This window comes from Mercurialis annua, linkage group LG2 (assembly GCF_937616625.2).
Source record: "Mercurialis annua linkage group LG2, ddMerAnnu1.2, whole genome shotgun sequence".
In the NCBI taxonomy this organism is placed as follows: Eukaryota; Viridiplantae; Streptophyta; class Magnoliopsida; order Malpighiales; family Euphorbiaceae; genus Mercurialis; species Mercurialis annua.
In genome coordinates, this window is record NC_065571.1 from 38,425,650 (window position 1) to 38,445,620 (window position 19,971).

At 35.0% G+C, this 19,971-nt stretch overlaps 1 protein-coding gene across 1 annotated transcript; it reads right to left on the reverse strand.

Annotated features, from left to right (window-relative positions):
* Positions 1–9,801: 9,801 nt before the first annotated feature.
* LOC126668469 (DNA polymerase II subunit B4-like) lies at positions 9,802–10,619 on the reverse strand. Its single transcript, XM_050361661.1, has 2 exons — positions 9,985–10,619; positions 9,802–9,898 (listed from the first exon to the last, which is right to left on the reverse strand). Exons 1-2 carry the CDS (start codon positions 10,617–10,619, stop codon positions 9,802–9,804), a joined length of 732 nt encoding a protein of 243 aa, XP_050217618.1.
* Between the last annotated feature and the right edge of the window lie 9,352 nt (positions 10,620–19,971).

A 19,971-nucleotide genomic window follows, 5' to 3' on the forward strand; every position in this document is an offset into this window, starting at 1 on the left:
TCTCTTTTTCATATTCACAGCAGTGTGTTTATGTTTTTTATTTCAGAAATGTTCGAATTCTTTTTGTAATAAAATAAGTTACTTATTTTCTTCTTAACTTGCCCACTAAAGATAATACAGAAGTCTTTTATTTCAAGTGTGATAGCAAACTTGTTAACTTTTTTCAGCATTTTTAAAATAAAAGAAACATTTTTGAAAATCAATGGAATTATATTAATAATGCAAAGCAGTTACATTAGTGAGATATTAAGGAAAGAGACAGAACCACTCCTGATGACCTGACAAAAACGGCTATTTTGTACTAGAACATGCGTTGATTCGCAAACCGCCTCATGAAAAAAAAAAACATTACATGACTGCTTCTCTAAACTCAAACAATTGTCTATTATTCTGAATCAATAAGACTCGGATTTTTAATCTCCAGGATCACCTCCATTGCATCCGCCTCTATAATGATATTGTTGAAACCTTTAAACCAACCAAGCGCTTCCCGAATGCCTAGGTCTCCGCTACTCTAGGTGAATAACTACCGTGAAGTTTGAGCTGTCTTGCCTGAATAATAGACCCCTTCCGGTCTAAGACTACAATACCAATACCGATTCCCCCGTTTCCTAAAAAGACCCATGCATCTACATTAGCTTTGAACCAGCTGTCATCATGAGGTTCCCATCGAACTCTATCATCATCTTTCAGCATACTAGCCATCTGCAACTGTCCTGCTAGAATCCTCGAGACTCGTCATGCTACCAACTGTGCACACACCTGAGAGAAAATAGTATGTGCCGTATTGGTCTTTTTGCTCCACACAATATTATTGAGAAAAGAGAAATTTGCAGAAAATACTCTGTTTTTCAAAATATTTGCAAAAATACTCCGTTTTTTGAAAAATTATTCGTCTACCTTTTTTTTCAAAAAATTTATTTTTTTACTCCGAAATTTATTTTTTTACTCTGAAAAAATTTGTAAAAATACTCCGTTTTTTTTTAAACTGTTTGAAACTGTATTATAAACGGTTTCAGAAATGTCAATTTTTTTTAAAAATACTCTGTTATAAACCATTTGAAACTCTATTATAAACTGTATTTAAAACTGTTTGAAACTCTATTTTTATGAAACCGTTATAAACCGTTTGAAACTTTATTAGAAACTCTATTTGAAACCGTTTGAAACTCTATTAGAAACTCTATTTGAAACGTTTTTGTAAAACAGTTTCAAATTGTGTTTTTTGAAACTGTATTTGAAACCGTTTGAAACTTTATTTTTATGAAACCGTTATAAACCGTTTGAAACTCTATTAGAAACTGTATTTGAAACCGTTTGAAACTGCGGAGTAAAAAAATAAATTGTGGAGTAAAAAAATAAATATTTATTTTTTTTAGGTACGCTTATAAACTTTCAGTTTTTGAGGTAAATTTACAAATATTTTAGTTTTTTAGGTATTCTCCTAAACTTCCCTTGAGAAAATTACAAGAATGGGCTAAACAAGAGCCTTTCTTACAAAAATGCTAAACCTTCTCTAATCTTACACATGTGCTAATTTTTTCTTTACTTTTTTAAGCTAATAATGGAAAAACATTACATTTCATACCTAATTAATCACAGCCTTCCACTTGTCGTTTTTGATTTTTTTTTTTATAGATCTAACACATATTAATTCATTTGTTGTTCAGCTGATCGGACGGTGAGGATTTGGCAGCGAGGGCATGATGGGAAATATTGATGTTTGTCTGTTTTGGAAGGGCATAATAAAGCGGTTAAATCTTTAGCAGGGGTTTGGGAAAATGGTGGCAACGATGGAAACAACGACGTCGTTTCGGTGTGTAGTGGAGGTTTAAACGGTGAAATTAAGGCATGGAAGGTGTCAGTTATTAGACATTGCAGTCTTGTTTCTCCATTTCAAACACTTAAGATTAAAATAGATTAAGATCTCTAAATTTTTGGGTTTAATTGGAATTTTTTGTATATAATTTATGAGTGTTCAGTAGTTCAAACTATTTTTTTGAATTACAGTTTTTGATTGTTTTGATTTTAGGATATTTGAGGAATTTAATGTGAGGTTTTTAATTGATTAATGTTAGATCTTGACAGTTGATAATTTAGATAATATTAGATAAGATATTTTTTTATTTTTTATTTCTCTACAAATTAACAATGGAAGTCATGTCTTCACCAATAACGCTCAATCCCAAAGCATCGCTCTTTGTGCCGCTTGCTTACCGGACAGTGGAGGATTTCTCCGACGAGTGGTGGTCTCTTGTTCACTCATCCACTTGGTTTCGTACTACTGGCTTCAAGAACGCTATTAAGACCCGCAATCCGATGAGTTTTTGAACGATGATGTTGTTTTTCCTAATGATCTTGATTCTCTCATCTTTGATGGCTTGATCGATGATACTCGCATCTAGGGGTGTACATTGTTTGATTTGACTGGTTTATTATTAGTATTTTAGTCCAAATCAATTATAATGGTATGGCAAATTTCCAAACCAAAATCAAACCACACACATTATAAACCAGTAAAATTCGTTTGGTTTGATTTGATAATTTTTTATTTCAAACCAGTTTAAACCATCATTAAAAAATTATTTATTTATCATCAAAGATAAAAAAAAAATTTAAAAATTTAAAATATCAATTCATCATAAAAATAAATGTTATATTTATATAACAAATTATAATAATGACTAATAAATAAAAAAGATATTTTATAAATAATTTATTTAATAAATTTTTACATTTTATTAATATAATATCTTAAATTTATAGAGATCTAACATTTATTGATCGATAAAAAATATACAAATAGTTATTTCATTAGATGATATTTAAATATATTATTTTGTCAATTACAGTTTTAAAAAATAGTGATAGAAATTTTATTTTAAAGTTATAATATTTCTAATTTTAATAAAAATATGTATATATGTATATATATTGGTTTGGTTTGGTTTATGTTGGTTTATAATTTTTGAAACCGTAAACCAGACCAATAATTACTTTTTTTTCTATTTTTCAAACCAACATCAAACCAACAACATTTTAAACCATAATATTTGGTTTGGTTTGGTTGAATTGGTTTGATTTGATTGGTTTGAATTTTTTCTGTACAGCCCTACTCGTATCATTCCACATGGGGAGGAGGAGAAAGAACAGGGTCAGGCCTGTCAAGAAATTCAATGTGTATTACTGGCTCTCAAGATAAATTAAGGAAAATTGACAAGTTGAGTTGTTGGTTTGTGGAAAATATCAGTCTTCATTATCATGAAGCACAAACTGTAGCTAATCTTAATTGATTTTTATTGTTCAAGGGTGTGGCCGAATTTGGCTATTTCAATGCAATATATGTTTTAAACACTATATAATTACACACCCTTGCTGGAACTGGTACTGGTATTATCTATGGGTGCTCTTTGCATAGCCCTGAAGAGTCATAATTATACTCAAAATATCAATTTTACTCAAGTCAAAGTCACAACATATTTGCGCAGTACTCTTCTTGCAGCTGCCAGAAAATGATCCATTGAGTTTGGAAGCTGACTTATGTCTAGTGGTTAGGCTTTGCACAAAGCATAATAATGTCAAAGTTTTTGTGGATAATGTGGTAAAGCATTGAGATATCAGATAATTGTTTGGTTGACATAATAATCGTTTTTTTATAAGTTTCATGCATGGTTGTTTTTTGGTCAAATAAAGTGTCCGTTGTTGTAAACTTCATTGCCAAACTCTAGTAAGATAAATTTAAATAAGATATTATCAAATTTTATATAACGAATACATCTATGATACATTTTCGATACATTTCTAATACATTTTCGACATATCTCAGATATATTAGATAATTATAAATTTATTATTTAAAAAAATAGTTAATCGACGCATAGATGAGTTAATCTTTTCTTTTTAATCTTGGATCGAAAAGTGAACTAGGTGTAGTAAATTGAAGTCTAATTAATTGAATTAATTAAACTTTTAATTTGTTATTTTTTTTTATCGATTTAATTGAATCAACCGATGAATATTTGATATATACAAAAGATATTTGAAAAAAATATTTGATACATGTACGATACATATACGATACACCTTAAATACATATCCAATACATTTGCAATACATATTTGATACATATTCGTTGTTCAGAACCTTTTTCTTATTGTCCCTTTTAAAGTTTTAATACTAATATTTTTATACATCTCAAAACTTATCTAAAATTTTATTACATGTATTACATATATATATATATATATATATATATATATATATATATATATATATATATATATATATATATATATATATATATTTGACATATCTCTGATAAATAATTTATATATATGATAGATATATATTTAAAATGTATTACACATATACATCGGTGATATATAATTTATAAATGACATATACATTCTTAATATATGTCTTTTAGATGTATTTATTAGATACATCTTTCATATATAATTAAAACATGATAAATATATCCTTAATATGCATCATTGATAAATATTTTATACAATTTACAGGGCATGTGACATATTTTTATTTTAATATATGTTATAGATACATTTCAACTACTCGTAAATTATATATTCAATGCGTTAAATATACAACTTAAATACAAACATTATACATATACGATATATTTCTTATACATATCAGAAATAGTTTAAACGCATAATTAGAAATTGTTGCAAATAAAAAAAAAATTTGCATGCTAATTGATGGTGTCTGCCTTCTGAACCAGTGAATGAGACCTGCAAAACAGGGTAGAAGCTAACCGAACGGTGGTGGTCCGATTAACTCTCTGATGCTAAAGTCAGTTTAGAGCTTTGAGCAGCGTTTTGAGTATATGAATGTAATTGTGATTCTAGGCATACCTCATGCTCCTTTTATAGTAGATGAATGCATACCTTGTAGAGTCATAGTAGGTAAGTGAATCCTACTTTGTAGCGATCGAGTACTTTGTAGGGATTCACCCTGATTTATCGTGATCTACCTTATTCAGACATGAGTCCTATTTAGGAACGTCTTTCTAAATAGTCTCGTCTTCCTAAGATAGAGTTTATCTTTCCATGTTGGAGATTGTGTCCAACTGGGAAGATACTTCGAGATATTATAGTAGACCATGGCGATCTATCTGAATCCCGAATTAACACGCTTTGGGCGGATCCTAAGGGATTCGGTCTTCATTGGTGCATCGGCGGATCTCAAGGGATTCGGTCGCCTTCCTCATCTAATCAGGTCTTCATCGGGAGTCCGGTATCACCTGAAAGTGTATCTCCTGTGACTCGGCTCCATTATAACTATCGTAGGATTCGGTATCCATTATTAGCCCCCCCGCAAGTGAGCTGAAGTGATTGGTATTCATGGCTTAGTAGATTTTGGCTCTTTTGGAGCTGAGTCTTTTTGTATTCTGGGCGAGTCGTTTCATATATTGGCGAGTTGCTTTTCTTCTCTAGTAAGATTCTCTTTTTTGCCACATGTCATTATTTAATGATTTGATAAATGTTCGTCGTATTGAAACTCTTCATATTTTTATTTTCTCTTTTCACTTCTATTTCGAAGTTATTCTCATTCTTCAGTTATTTTCTCCTTGTTCTTCATTTGCTTATTCTACTCTCCACCATTTGCTTTTCCAGATTTTCAGGTATGTTTCTTACTTTGTTTGTTGTGTTCTTTTGAAAGTGTTGAAGATACTTTTCTGTTTTCCTTCTCTATCTGCGAATGTTGTCCTGGGAAATGTTTTATTGTTCTTGGTGTTCTTCAATATCTTCTCTGTTTGATCTGTAATTTGTATTTGTGCTTGTGATTTCCTGTTCTAGGATGCCTCTTAGTCGAGTGGAAGATGCATGCACCACCATGGCCATCACCAGATTTGGGCTTCGTAGGAGCGAAGTCTTAGATATTTATTTTAAGTATAGTTTTCCTTTTGACTACAGAGTAGTATTACCCGGTGCCGATATGGCCGCTTCCGATTCTCCTGATTCATCTTGTAGGGTGATTGTTTTTGAAGAGCAGTTCGCTGCTGGCCTTAGATTTCCCTTAGATCCGTTTTTGGTAGAAGTATGTAGGGATTTAGGAGTTGCCTTAGGGCAGCTCTATCCTGGTACGATTAAGGTGGTGCTCGCCTTTGTGGAAGCGTGTAGGCTTCGGGGCTATGTCCCTTCTCTTAATGTGTTGTATTATTTTGTAGATTTTAGGAAGTGCGACGGTTGTTTCGTGTTTGCGCTTGGTAGGAAAGGGCGATTCCATATTTATCTTCCTTGTCTGAACAGCCGCTGGCGAAGGCGTTTCTTTGTAGTCTATCATAATTTTTCTTTTCTTCATTTTTCGGATGGTTTTTCTACTCATCAAGTCCAAAGCTGTCCATCTCCTTTAAGCTAATCTGAGTCGATCATTGCTTCTAATTTGTCATTCCATAGTGTCTTTCAACGTCCTATATTAGACGTTTTTGTTAATAGTCATCTTCGGCATCGATGGTTTCCTTTGGAGGATCCTCCTCGAGGCCTCGCAGATCTTCATTATTCCTTTCTTCAAGGTATATTTATTGTTTTAAGTTTATTTGGTGTTTCTTTTATTTTTGTAAAATGTCTTCTTCTTCTGACGATTTCCTTTTCGGATTTAAAGTAGATTTGGATGTTCCAATGGGCGGTCCCGAAGCTCACATCGCCGAGCCTATTCCGGGAGATGACGCCGAAGTTGCTCTAATTCCTGCCGAGGCACTGTTGCTTGCTGCTGACGATGTTATCTTCATAGCTGATGGTGATGCAGTTGAAGAACCGATAGGCGATGAGGCTGTTATATCTCCACTTCCCCCTCCAGTTCCATTGGATATTCCAGAAGAGGCCAGGGAGGTGAATTCGGGCGAATTGATTGTTATCGATTCAGAAGAGATTTCACCGAGTCAAGATGTGGATTCTCCGTCTAGTTAAAGGCGTCGAGTTAATAATGACTCTCCTTCGAGAAAGAGCCTTCCTGGAGGTTCTTCGTCTGCTCCCAATTTGGTGCAATGGGTTGAAGGTCAAGATCCAACAAGTTTGCCGAATCCTCGAGTGTTGGCGGAATACATCAGGACTTTGGCGATTCCTGATGACATTACTTGGTTCTGCTCCAGGCCAGGGCATGAGCTCTCTGATCTTGCTTGTTTTCACGGCTTTTCTGTAAGTTGATTATTATTTAAGTAAAATGCTTTTCGGATTTACTATTTCCTTATTTATATTTGTTTTTCTGTGCTGAATGGTAGGCTCTCCAGTCTGTTTTGGTGTTGAATGATCGCCACCAGTGTGCTGAGGAGGAGGTCGAGCGTCTTTCTTCTCTCCTGGCGACGTCTGAGTCTGAGAGGGTGAAATTGAAGGCTTCATTAGAAGAGCACGATTCGCTTTTATCGCAGCTCAAGGCACAGGATGCGATTAATGATCGTCAGGTCAAGGTGATAGAGAAGAAAACCAATGACATGACTCGGGAGATCGAAGAGCTTATCCGGATCAATACCCTTGTTAGCGAGGAGAGAAATAAGCTAATATCTGAGGTAGAAGGGCTTCATATTCGTCTACTTGATACGAAGGCTTTTTATTCTGCTTTGATCAGTGAGTATCGCCTCGCTATTGGGAGGAAGCTTTTGGAGCAGAATCCCAACATTGATCTGTCTGGGGTCAATAGATTGGATCCTCAAGTTATCACTCGTGATCTTCTTGATAAAATGTCGAAGGATCGTGCCAAATAGATTTTCTTTTTTCTTTTTGTATTTTGTTTTGTATTTGTAATTTGCGATTTATGAATATATCTTCTTTTTGCTTCAATATAAGTGTTTGTTTCTCTTTTATTTAATGTTTCCGAGTCGATACTTGATTTAGCTTTTTCGTTTCGCCTCGGGAGTTAATGTAAACCCCGTTTTAGCGCTTTTTATTTTGGCCGAGTTAATCTAAACTCTTTCATTTGAGTTAACACTCATATTTTTGTTTTGTTTTGAGTTAATCTAAACTCATTTTTGGCGGTTTGCCATTTTCTGAGTTAATTTAAACTCATAATTTTATTATTGTTCGTCTTTGATTTAATCATTCATGGCGGTTCTTGATTTTTGTTTCTTTAGTGATTTGTCTGGCCAATCATATAGTAGGGACATTGAACTTTTATTGATAAAAAGACTGCATACAAAACATTAAAGATAGTTTTGACACCATTGGGTAAGATGTAAAATCATTACTAGCGATGGGTCGTTTTTCTTTCCTATTCTTCCTTCTTCTCGGTCTTGTTCTCTTGGAGGTCCACCACGGACTCGTCGTAGCATTTCTTAGCGATATTCTGATCTCCTCTCAGCATCACTACTCCTTTCTCGGTTGGTATTTTCATTGCCAATGCTCTTATGCTAGTCACTGCAGCTGAGTCATGAAGGAAAGGTCTTCCGAGGATGGCATTGTATGTTAGCTCCATGTCAACTATGTTAAATAGTGACATAATTTTCTTGTTGATTCCTCTCTCCGGGCCGATTATCTCTTCCAGGGTGACTGCTCCTAATGGATTGATGGAGGGGCCACCGAGTCCTGATAGTGGGATCGGGACTCAACGCAACCTTGATGCGGTTCCTCCAAGCATATTGTACGCCGCGTTTGTCATAAGGTTCACTACACTTCCTTTATCGATTAGGATTCGCTCCATGTTCCAATTCTCAATGATAGTAGTCACTACCAAGGCATCGTTGTGGGGTGCTTTGACATGTTCATAATCTTCAATATCAAAGATTACAAGTGGCATGTGAGTTTCTCTAATGTTCATCACTTCTCTCCTTTGCTTTCTCCTAATCGTTGAGCTGCTGTGTCCACCTCCATTGATCATGTGTATGGTTCCCAATATTTTGGATGGGCGTTCGTCTTCTTTTTCTTTTGTTTTGTCATCTCTGCTTCTCTTTTCTCCCTTGTCATTGCTTTTTTCTTTGCGGGCCACGAATTTCCTTAATTCTCCTGTGTCGATCATTCTCTCAATTTCGACTTTCAAATCTGTGCAGCTGTCTGTTTCATGTCCATAGTCTTCGTGAAATTTGCAGTACTTTCTCGTGTCCCTTATCTCGGCTTTCATCTTTGGTGGTCATACCACGTTTTTGACGTTTTCTTTGATCCACATGAGGACATTGGTTCGGCTGGTGTTCAATAGTGTGAAGTTGTTTTTGTCGTCTCGGGGGTCATACCTCGGTTTGTATCTTGTTTGGGGGGCGAATCGCCTATTTTCTTCTGGCCTTCCTCTCCTATCTTCGGATTTCGACTTCGACTTCTCTTTGGATTTCTCTTTCGATTCTTTTCCTTTCGATTCTTTTCCACGAATCGCCCTTCGCCCATCGTCTAGCTCGAAGTATTTTTAGCTATGCCCATCAGGTTCGAGAAAGTCATGGGTTTATTAACCAGCAGCTTGTCTACCAGTTTTCCGAATCGTGTTCCTTCTTGCAATGCTTCGGTTGCCATGTCGACGTTCAGGTTATCAATCTTCATAGCTTGCTTGTTGAATTGTTCGATATAGCTTCTTAAGGTTTCTCCTTCTTCTTGAATGCATGATCTTAGGATGCTTGTGGTAGTTTTTGCTGGTATGTTTAGCGAAGCGAAGCTCTTGATGGATCCTAGTTTCAGTTTGTTGTACCACCTTTGGGCGGTACCGGTGAGTGTGGTTGGGAAAACCCTGCATAAAATAGCGTCTGATACGCTGAGTAGCCCCATGGTGGCTGTGAATCTGGAAGTGTGATCTCGGGGGTCCCCTTCTCCGTTGAAGGTTGGAAAAACTGGTAGCTTCATGCTATATGGAATGGTTTCCTCCATGATCTCATGTGAAAGGGGCGATCCCTTCAACCTGAGATCGTCTATATCCAGCTCTTCTGACTTCAGTTTCTTGAGTGCTTTGGCAATCTTTTCTTCTAGATCTTCCTCGACCACGTATGTGGCTTTGCTCTTTTGGGCCAATTCTGAGGACTCGCCCTCTCCTTCTTGGTGTTTTTTCTTTGGTTGCTCTTTCCCTGCATCTTTGTCTTGTCGCTTGGTTTTAGGTGGGGCATCTTCTTTCTCCTCCCTTCGTTCTTCTCTTTTTGAGTTTAACCCGCTTCGGGCATCGTCTTGATTTTGCTCATTTCTGGGCGTTTCAGGGGATCGCTCGTCGGATTTTTCTTTTCCATTCTCTTGATTTCCTGGGCTTTCTTCGTCACTCCTGTTTCCATTTTCCCGTCGGTTTCTGTCGTTTCTTGCCTCGTCTCTTTCCTCATTTCCTCCGTTTCGGGGTTCTCTTCTTCTGTTGTTTTCTTCCCTTGACTCTTGACGGCCTGGGTCTGTGTTTTCTGTTCTTCCTCTTCTTCTTGTCGCTGTTGGGATGAAATTATCCCTCATGATTTTCATAGTTTCTTCGTGCCTATCATTCGTTCTTTTTGCTTCACTAGCCAATTTATCCAGATTTGCCTGGACAGGTTCTAGTACTTTTTTCAGCATCTCGCTGTATAAATCTTGTGCTGCCATGCCTGGCGTTGGTTGTTCATCAGTGTTTAGGTTGAAAGCAATTGGGTTGCTTCCTCTCATCGAATTAGTTTGATATTGAGTTGTCGAAAAAGAGGGCCCTCCGGTATCACTTCTTCCCCCCGGAGTTATGGAGCCCATCCTCAGTGACGTTGATTACTTCCGGCGTGCTTTTTGGATTCATTGGTTGTTTGTCTTTCAAGTTCATTCCTTTAGAAGTCATCTTCTTCAATAAAATTTGTTTTGAGTTCAGAAAAGCTCCTTCGAATTGAAGTTGAGCTAAGATTTTCCCACAGATGGCGCCAATTGATGGAGTCTGCCTTCTGAACCGGTGAATGAGACCTGCAAAACAGGGTAGAAGCTAACCAGACGGTGGTGGTCCGATTAAATCTCCGATGCTAAAGTCAGTTTAGAGCTTTAAGCAGCGTTTTGAGTATATGAATGTAATTGTGATTCTAGACATACCTCATGCTCCTTTTATAGTAGATGAATGCATACCTTGTAGAGTCATAGTAGGTAAGTGAATCCTACTTTGTAGGGATCGAGCTACTTTGTAGGGATTCACCCTGATTTATAGTGATCTACCTTATTCAGACATGAGTCCTATTTAGGAACGTCTTCCTAAATAGTCTCAGGATATGACTGTAACTCATTAGCGACAGATATTTCCGTCGCTGAATGTAATATTCGTCGCTAATATATCTTTATCCGTCGCCAATTAGTCTCAGAATTCGTCTCCAAATGAGACTAAATGGCGACAGATTAGCAAATTTGGCGACGGATATTCCGTCGCTAAAGTTGCCACGGATTTATAAAAATGGTCGCTACTCGTTTAGCGACTAGTATTGTGGCGACGGAGTCAATCCGTCGCCATTCCGTCGCTAAACACCATTAGCGACGGAATATAGGGGTTTAGCGACGGAATTATCCGTCGCTAAACCCCTGTTTTTTAGTAGTGCGTCTTCCTAAGATAGAGCTTATCTTTTCATGTTGGAGATTGTGTCCAACTGGGAAGATATTTCGAGATATTATAGCAGACCATGGCGATCTATCCGAATCCCGGATTAACGCGCTTTGGGCGGATCCTAAGGAATTCGGTCTTCATTGGTGCATCGGCGGATCTCAAGGGATTCGGCCGCCTTCCTCATATAATCAGGTCTTCATCGGGAGTCCGGTATCACCTGAGAGTGTATCTCCTGTGACTCGGCTCCATTATAACTATCGTAGGATTCGGTATCCATCACTAATGAAGTGGATAATATTATTATTAGTTCTTTGTTTTGTGTATATATCATGTATACTAAAAATATTTATATCGAGTAACATATAAATTTGTTATTGATGCGTTAATTTTAATTAAAGTATGTGATACATGTAAATTTAATTTAAAATATATTATATATACACCTCAAAGACAATAATATATCAAATAATATTAATAACATTTTGATATTATTTATACACCTAATAACTTATTACTTTTATACTTCAATTTATAGTGAATAATAACATAATGTTATTGATATTAGAGTGTTTATCCCACACAACGGATGTGCCACGTCATTTTTACAACAAGCCAATAATCATTTGCGATAGGGAATCTTTATTTATTACTTATTTTTTTATCATTAAACATTTGCACATGGCTAACGCCTTATTGGTTTGTTGCACGAATGACGTGGCGCAACCGTTGCGTTGTATAATTATTCTTGATATTATTTGATGCGTGAATTTTAATTAAAGCACGTGATACATATATCTTTTAATTTAAAATATATTATACATACACCTTAGAACCATATAAATAATACATATTAATAATAGATTTATCTATTTTTTTATTTATTTTTGTTTTATAAATATGAAAAATAATAATCAGATATGTCCTTTGATGCATATCCGATACATAACTGATACATAAATAATACATGTTTGAATAGTTTTGAAAAAATGACGCGTGACTGACACACAGTTCTGACACGCGTGTTAGGCGCAGGTTAGACGCGTTTTTGACTATTCTGACGCGTTTTTGACCTTTTTCATTTGTTTTGTGTGAGACATATGTTGCATCCTAATTGGGTAGGTATTAAATGTAAACTTTCATTTTTTTGAGGTGCTCATGTAATATTTCAGCAAATTTAGCATTATTTCTTCCTCTTTTTGTATAGTTTTATTATTTTCTCAATATTATTTCGGTTCTTCCAAAGAACCCAACATACCATCGCCAAAAATGTTGATTCTCAGCTTGCACTTCCACAAACCAACTCGCTACTCCGTCTTTGAAGCTATCATCATCTCTCCAAACGTTGGCATTGTCACCATCTCCCAACAAGAAGCAACAACTTTATATGTAGAGAAAAGATGCTCCACCTTGTCAACCCCTAATGTACAAATTGGGCACTCATTTATAAATACTCTCCTCTGAGCTAAAGCTGCTGACGTTGGTAAATAACTGGAACAAGACCTCCACATAAATTCCGAACAAGTAAAGGAACGTCAAGCTTCTAAATACGATTCCAGATTCAGTTTGGCAGCTCCTCAACCTTAACTCCCAACGCTCTATAACAACTTTTAACTGTGAATTTCCCTTTCAGATCAAATCGCCATTTCCAACCATCCTCAATATATTGATTACTAGTGGATTTAGCAAGAATATTTTCTACATTTTCAGATCTCTAACCAACACCTCATCCCACACATTACCATTGACCTAAAAAAGAGACTTAACTTTCACATCATCAAATCTATCCGGTTTGTTTGTAGTCACCAAACTCGTCCTCCCATTCAACCACGCACTCCCCCAGACACTCGTTTTACAACCATTCTTACTCTAGCCCCTCCCATCATCACCAGTTTAGACTCAAAAATACTACGCCAAACATAGCTAGGATTAGAACCCAAATATGCTTCGAGAAAAGAATTTTTAGGAATATATTTATCTTTAAAAACCTTCAACCAATGTTTAAAAACCCGGACCGGACCGGCCGGTTCAACCAGGAACCGGAGGCCTGTCCGGTCCACTTGTGTCTCAAACCCGGATTTGCGGTTTAACCGTTTTAAACCGTAAAAAACCGCCAATAATCAGAGAACCGTTGAAACCGGTTCAACCTTAAATAACCGGTTCTTGTAAAATCTACTGCAAAACTGGTTACTCAATCTCTAAACTTCAAATAATCAAAAATTTATTTTATTTTCTTTATTTAATTGATGATTCTGAAATTAAAGGTTAAGAATAGAGATGGAGATATACAAAAACTATCTTTAGGACAAAAACAAAACACAATCTCAATTTTGAACTAAAAAAATGAAATACAATATCACTTACCATTGATATATTTATCATGTTTTCTAATGGACATTAATTTGATATATTGGTGATTTAATTTATTATTTGACATTTTTTATTAAATTTAAAAACAAAAGGAACGGCAGCACAAAGAAATGGGGAAGAAGAGAAAGAGCAATTGCTATTTAAGTGTTCAAATGAAAAGAAAACCCTAGTTTCAAAAGGTTATACTTTAGTTTGGGCCTTTTATATATAAGGCTTTTTATATGTAGGCTTTTGTTTTTGTAGACTTTTAAAAGTTATGTAACTTATAAAATGGAAAAAATTTCAAGTAAGTACATGTAACTTAAAATTGAAAATTTTATAAAATAAAATTTGCTAAGTTTTAAAACCGGTTGAACCGGTGGTTAAATCGGTTGAACCAGTTGAATCTTAAACCGGTAGCCACGCCGGTTCTGTCACCGGTCCGGGTTTAAAAACATTTCCTTCAATGATCAAATTATTGTCCACACTAGTAAACCACGCTTGTCTAGCTAACATAGCTACATTAAACTCTCGAGTCTTCTTAAAAACCTATTCCTCCAATTTTTGTTAGGAACATATAAATTATCCCATCTCGCTACTGATACCTTTTTTCTTACTTTGATCTCTACCCCACCAAAATGAATTTAACATACGTTTTAATTCATCACAAAGTCTAAGTGCCGGTTCTTGCCGAGTCCAGGGAGCTTCTTCAGATTTCGGGATCTTGCAAAAAGAGCTTCGAAACGTACAAAAACAAGTTCTAAAGTATACAAGAATTGAAATACAACGATTAAACATGAATTAATCATCATAAATCTTGCTTTTCTAAGGCAATTTTGAAGATAATATGGCAGAAATATCAAGAACACATAATATGGCGATTTAACTCTAACATGCTCCCTAAGCACTGGAATTGACTAGATTTCGAATATATGGCATACGAAATAATAAAACAGCCCTAAACATGCTGATAATCAGTTTTTCATGGCAATTATAACAAAAACATCAAAAATAGTAACTATGGGAAAAATCGACAAAGTAAACTAACATGCATCCTCATACAACAATCATGATAAAGATGGCAATAAAAGTGATGAGAGGTGATTTTAGGTCCTCAGAAGTACCATTATGAGTCCTTGACTCGTTTCATGGTGATCCCGATGTGGAATCCATCTTTGGATTGTAATCGACTAATTTTATGTGTGTGTGTGTGTGTGTGTGTGTGTATACAATAATTCGGCTATGTACGTTTCTGGTGTTTAATTGCAGACTGGTGCCACCCTGTAGCTAATATGTGTTAATGATGTATTTATAGAGGTTGTTGGTGACTTAGGGTTTCTAAGAGATTCAGTTACATCAGGTTTCTGAAAGAGTGTGGAAGGGTAGAGTTAGGAGTGTGAAAGAATGTTAAATGATATGATTTTAGGTATTAGGATTATTTAAAACTTCTATTCATTAAATTAAATTTGGATTATTTCTTAAAGGCTAAGTAAAACATGATTAAAAGTCATTTTTGGTGCGTGTGTATTAAAAAAGGCTTTTGGAATCCTACGGGTTTGGATATGATCAATTTTAGTCCGTCAAACTTGCAAACCGTCCCATAAACTTCTATGATATTGCATTTAGTCGAATTTTTAAACTTAGATTACAATTTCTTTGGAATTTTATAGGCTATTTACGACTAATTATGTTTTAACCCCTCAAGTTCGCAGTTACGCACTATTCACGTCTATTTATATTCAAACAACAATCGATAGCTCGTCACTCATACGAATGTCTCTAGGAATCATCATTGTACGTTTCAGTTCCTTATCACTTTTTACCAGTCCGCAAAATAGGTGTCTAATGAAACCTGAATCTAGAAGGGGAAACCTCGGTTTACGGGATATGCATTTTCTACGAAAATAATATTGTCGAGCATTAAAAGGTATACTCGAACAACGAGGTACGAAAAGTTTCATGGAAAAGAAAATAGAGGTTTTGGAAAGTATTATTTCAAAAGTTGTATTATTGTGGAAAATGTTTTACGGAGCTAAACTCGATGACGATTTTCAAAGTGAATAAAAAAATATAATTTTAAAATAAAGTAATTGCACTATGTGATTTGCTTAAGTGTTATATGTTTGTTTGGGTGGAGTCTAAATGTGATTCTAGAGTTAGGATGTGAGTGTATGTGTTTATACGAATATTAATACGTTTGTATTTGTTAAATTTGTTGCATTCCGAAGCATCGAGATCCGAACTCTTGTGATTTTGTATTTCCAGAAGGAAACACATGATATGTGAGTTGTACTTTACTTTTAAATATTAATGCTATGAATTATTTTATAAAAAAATATAAATCATTTGGAAAGGAACATATTGTATATGTTTTGAATATTATACACCAATATTGCGTATACACCAGTAACATCCGTAAGTATGTATTAGATTAGAATTGAATGATATGGTACATAAGAAAGGAAGGTAATGGAATATCTTAATGGATGATGGTTAAACCCCCCCAAATCATGTGTGACAGCTGATTTATGCAATCACTGTTAAGACATTGGAAATAAGTCAAATGCCTGATATATCCCAGATCATTTTATGACGTCTGATGTATGCATATCCTAGGTCTAAACGGTTAAAGTTAGAGGGAGAATCTCCGACTATGAGTAGCGGCAGTGGTTGAATCCTCGTTAAACTAAGGTTTGTGAAATTATGAATAAATATGATTCGAGGTTAATAGCGGTGAATCAAGGATTATGATTTCGTCTGATTATCATATCTGATTATATATACTTATATTATTTTATTAATATTTATTAGTAATGTACAAATTCACCAGTTTTAACTAACGTTTAAATTTGAACACTTTTCAGGTAGCAGTTGACTTCCGATTTGTTGTTCTTCGGAAGATATTTTGATATTTTGCAGTGTATAGTCTAATTACTTCTAGTTAGACCCGCAGTAGTAGTTTAGCATGAATTTAGCAGTCGGTTGTCAAACTGTTGTGTATATCTTTGATGATATTTACTGTTTTTCTTGTATGCAACTTGGGCATGTTTTATGATATCACTATGAAATTAAGTGTGATGATTTGCCATGCTTAGTACAACATTAATTGGCAAAGAGGCATACAATGTGAATAAAAGGAAAGATATGTGTATTAATTGAGAAAATTAATATCATTCATTAATAGTGAGGTATATTAGAGAAATAAAATAGAATTGGAATATCGTGCATACGTAACATGAATTGTAAATTATAAAAAAAGATAATTTTTTTTGAAAAGGGGACAAAATTGGATATGACATGTTATGCATACACATATGAAATTGATAGATCATTAAAATTGTTTTGGATTCCGGAGCAAGCACTTCTATTCTCTAGCGTCGGTTATGACTTATGAATTTGGACCATAACAAGAGCAAACCGTTAGAAAAATCTCTAAATTCTCTATATAATTAATCCTCGTAGTTTCAGTATTTATTTCTATATAATTTGTTGTGTGTTTTGTAAAAAACTCCTACATAATCTACTTTTTCTAAAGCTATCCGTTTTTCATAAAAATTCTCTCCTCCCTTGATAACGTCTACGTCATTTGTTTTTAATAAGCGTAATAGATAAAAGCAGTTAAAATATCTCAAACAACCCAAAAATTTAAAAATAAACTATATATAAAAAGATAAAATATGTATCTATTTGACCAATTAAATCTAAACCAAATAATTAATTTAATAATTAATAAGTTGGTAAAATAATTAGTAAAAGTACAAAAAATCAAAGAATATTTCTTGTTTCTTTCTAATTTAAAATTTACCGAGATTGTTTTTTTAATTCTGCAATTTAGTTCATAAATTACAATTCGACTTTAAATTAAAAACAAAAAAATTGCACTTAGATGCATAAAATTACAATTTGACCCTAAATATTTTAAAATACCAAAATAAACTTTTAAGTTTTTTTTTGATGAATAAAGGTTTTATTAAAAGCCACAAGAAGTGGCTACTCAAGACTACTCAAAGCTTACGCCACCGAAGGCTACGACTCCGAGAGAAAAGAGCAAAATACAAGAAGATGGAATCCAAATTTCTATATAAATCTAAGCTGGAGTAAACAAAAGAAGGGTGCTTATATTTATAATAAAAAACAGCGTTATTGAAGCTTCGAAAAACTACGTCCGTTGTTGTCGAATCCACATGTTGAAAAACTCGCTTACTGCGGCACTTCCAAATTTTCCACACAAAAATAATCCAAATGGTTGTCCAAAGCTTCGAAGTCCTTTTATTAGAAACAATAACTGTCCATTGGATGAAGAAGTCCTCAAAAGAAGAAGGCATTACCCAAGAAATTCCTAACTTAAGGAAAAGCTCACACCAAATTTTCCTAGCAAAAATGCAATGCAAGAAAATATGGTTTTGAGTCTCTATCTCACCACATATACCACAACCAGAATTGATATCCAACACAATCTTTCGAGAAGCAAGAAAGAGAGAGTCGGAGTACTATTGTGAAGTGTCGTCCACATAAAAAATTTAACTCTAGGAGGAGCCTCACTACACCAATTTAGTCTGAAGGCAGTAAAAGATGGTTCACCTGCTGACATGGGATTTACTGCTGCTGTACTGCCAATTATAGTTGCTGAAAATCTATTTTCGATTGTAACTGGATGAACTCCTCCAAGAAATTCTGAAGCCACATTTTCTACTAACTCCTCATTAAAGTTAACAGTTGCTCCTCCTCTTCTGATAACATTAGCCGCTGCTGAAGACCAATTTTCTGCTGCTGAATAACCTGCTGCCGAAGAATTCTCACAGACTGTTTTCAATAGTTTGTCCATACTTGCCACTGTGAACCCGCTGCCCTCTAGCTTCCAAACAAATTTATCCTCCTCAAGAATACCAGCTGAATCAGAAACGTTACAGGCCTGCTCAAATAATAAATGAAGTTTTGAAAACTTATCTTTCTCGCCCACTCTTAAGCGCCTACGCCATCTCCAATCGAAAGCCATAACCGAGCTGACTTTAGCTTGTTTACAGTTTGAAAGCTGATATAAACGGGGAAAGAGAACCGCCGCCTTACCATTTCCAGACTAATTATCATGCCAAAGAGAAGTTAAATCACCACTTCTAATATTAAACTTCATGTTCATAACGAAAAGACTCCAGACAGTAGAATCAAGGCAACACAACTTTCTAATGAACAAAGGATCACTTTACCCCCTCAACTTGGCACAAAGTATCAAAAACGTCCAAAGTAGGAAAACCGGATCACTTTTACCCTGAACTTGGCAAAACCGGTACAAAAACACCCCTATGCTGACGTGGCACCTTAAATGGAGAGTGAGGTTCCAATTAATCAGTATTTATTCTAATTAATTATAATTAAATATTAACTAATCATAATTCAACCCTAATTAATCTAGGGGCTTTTTTAGATTTTTTCCAAAAAAAATTCAAGTTTTTTTTACAGTTCCGGCGAGGAGGAGGAGCCTCCTCGCCGGAGAAGGGAGCTGCTGCTCCTCTTTTCCGAGGAGGAGCAGCAGCTCCGCTCCTCGCCTGAGGAGCGATTTGCTCCTCAGGCGAGGAGCAGATCTGCTCCTCGCCAAAACGAGGAGCGGATCCGCTCCTCGTTTGACGAGGAAGACGATGAACAGACCCATCTGGGTCTGTTCATCTTCTTCATTTGAAGAAAATGAACAGACCCATCGTGGGTCTGTTCATCTTTTGATGAACAATTTTGTTCATCAAAAGATGAACAGATCCACGATGGGTCTGTTCATCTTTTGATGAACAAAAATTGTTCATCAAATCTTTGATGAACAGACCCATGGGTCTGTTCATCAAGACCCGTGGGTCTGTTCATCAAGATCCGTGGGTCTTTTAGAATTTAATTTTTTTTTATTAAAAAAATTTAAAGTTTTAATATTTTTGTTAAAAATTTAATTTGGAAGTTAATTTGTTAGATATATAAAATTTGGGGGTTAATTTGTCATATAAAATTTTAAATTAAAGGGATTAAATTGTTTTTTTTTTTAAATTATTAGGTATTAATTTAAAATGTTTAAAAAGAATTAGGACTATTTTAAACCTTTTTCTATCAAAAACCACCTTAAGAAACCGAAACCACTTTGAAAATCGGAGAGTGTATCTCACTCTCTTAAGTGAGAGTGGGGAGGGGGGTTTTTGTACCAAATTT

Excerpts from the sequence above, each read along its gene's own strand:
- LOC126668469 (XM_050361661.1), bottom strand. The coding sequence starts at position 10,619 with ATGGGCTCCATAACTCCGGGGGGAAGAAGTGATACCGGAGGGCCCTCT. Across the intron at positions 9,899-9,984 it reads GACAAAGATGCAGGGAAAGA|ATCTAGAAGAAAAGATTGCC; the intron begins GCAACCAAAGAA and ends TGGTCGAGGAAG.